This window comes from Caretta caretta, chromosome 1 (genome assembly GCF_965140235.1).
Source record: "Caretta caretta isolate rCarCar2 chromosome 1, rCarCar1.hap1, whole genome shotgun sequence".
NCBI lineage: Eukaryota > Metazoa > Chordata > Testudines > Cheloniidae > Caretta > Caretta caretta.
This window is the reverse complement of record NC_134206.1, coordinates 7,433,040-7,434,400: the sequence shown is the minus strand read 5'-3', so window position 1 is coordinate 7,434,400 and position 1,361 is coordinate 7,433,040. Positions and strand designations below refer to the sequence as shown.

The following is a 1,361-nucleotide window of genomic DNA, read 5'->3' as shown; positions in this document are numbered from 1 at the left end:
CTACATACTGGCTTCTGCTAAGATCTTTCTTTGGCCAAAGAGCTTAAAGACGCCTTTCTGGATCTGCTTGGACTTCATGCCGTAGATGACTGGGTTTAGCATGGGGGGAACAACGAGGTACAGGTCAGCCACCAAGACCTGGGTGTGAGGAGCAAGGCTGAGGTCCAAAATATGCAGGTACATAGAAAGGAGCCCTCCCAAGTAGAAGAGCAGGATGACACAGACATGGGAGCCGCAGGTGCTGAAGGCCTTGAGACGCGCTTCCTGAGTCGAGAGCCGTAGGACGGAGCGGAGGATTATGCCATAAGAGCAGGTGATGAAGATGAAGTCTGTCCCCACTAGGGCTGTGGCCACAATGATGCTGTAAAGGTCGCTGACTGCTGTGTCTGTGTGGGCCAGCTCCATCACGGCCATGTGCTCGCAATAGGAATGAGGGATGACATTCGTTTTACAGTAGGGCAGACTGGTTAGAAGGCAGGTTAAGGGTGTCACAATCCCCACTCCTCTAGCAAGGGACAGCAGCCCAATCTGGGCAATCTTTGAGCTGGTTAAGATAGTCTTGTATCTCAAGGGCTTGCAGATAGCCACGTATCGGTCTAAAGACATGGCCAAGAGCACCCCCGACTCCACTCCAGTGAAGGTGTGGATGAAGAACATCTGGAGGAAGCAGGCCCCGAAGCTGATCTCTCTGGAATCCAGCCAGAAGATGCTCAGCATTTTAGGGACAACGGCAGTTGAGAGGACCAAATCAATGACTGCCAGCATGGAGAGGAAATAGTACATGGGCTCATGGAGGGTCTCCTCCTGCTTTACAACGAAGAGGACAGTACCATTTCCTAGCAGAGCAATCAGATACATGAGGCAGAAGGGGATGGAGATCCAGACATGCTCAGATTCGAGGCTGGGGATGCCGGTCAGCAGGAACGTAGCGGGGTTAGGGCAGGTCTGATTGAAGGTTGACATGACCTACCGCAGTCCTGGATCAATCGATTTGCAGAAGGTCTTTCCCTGCAATACAATAATTGAAGGGCTGGGATTTTTTCGGGATGCTGGACATTTTTCAAACCCAGCACAAGCTCATTTGGTTTATTCAGGCCAAAGCGTTCAAAGCTCGGTGTCTTAAATTACGCTCCTAAATTGGCAGCATGGTCTGGAGGGGCAAAGTGGTCTAGTGGGGAGGGCACTGGACAGCAAGTCAGGAGACTTGAGTGCTGTCCTGGGCTCTGCCACTGAGCTGCTGGGTCACCTTGGGCCAGTCACTTCCCCGCTCTGTGCCTCAGTTTCCCCTTCCTTTGTCTGTCTTGTCTTTTTCCTTTGTAAGCTCTTCTGGGAAAGGGTTCTCTAGCATGCACATGTGTATG

General features: G+C 51.8%; 1 protein-coding gene across 1 annotated transcript; it reads right to left on the bottom strand.

Moving 5' to 3' along the window:
* Window positions 1-963, bottom strand: LOC142068418 (olfactory receptor 52K2-like). Its single transcript, XM_075117580.1, has one exon. The coding sequence runs from the start codon at window positions 961-963 to the stop codon at window positions 1-3; it is 963 nt and encodes a 320-aa protein (XP_074973681.1).
* Window positions 964-1,361: the final 398 nt, after the last annotated feature.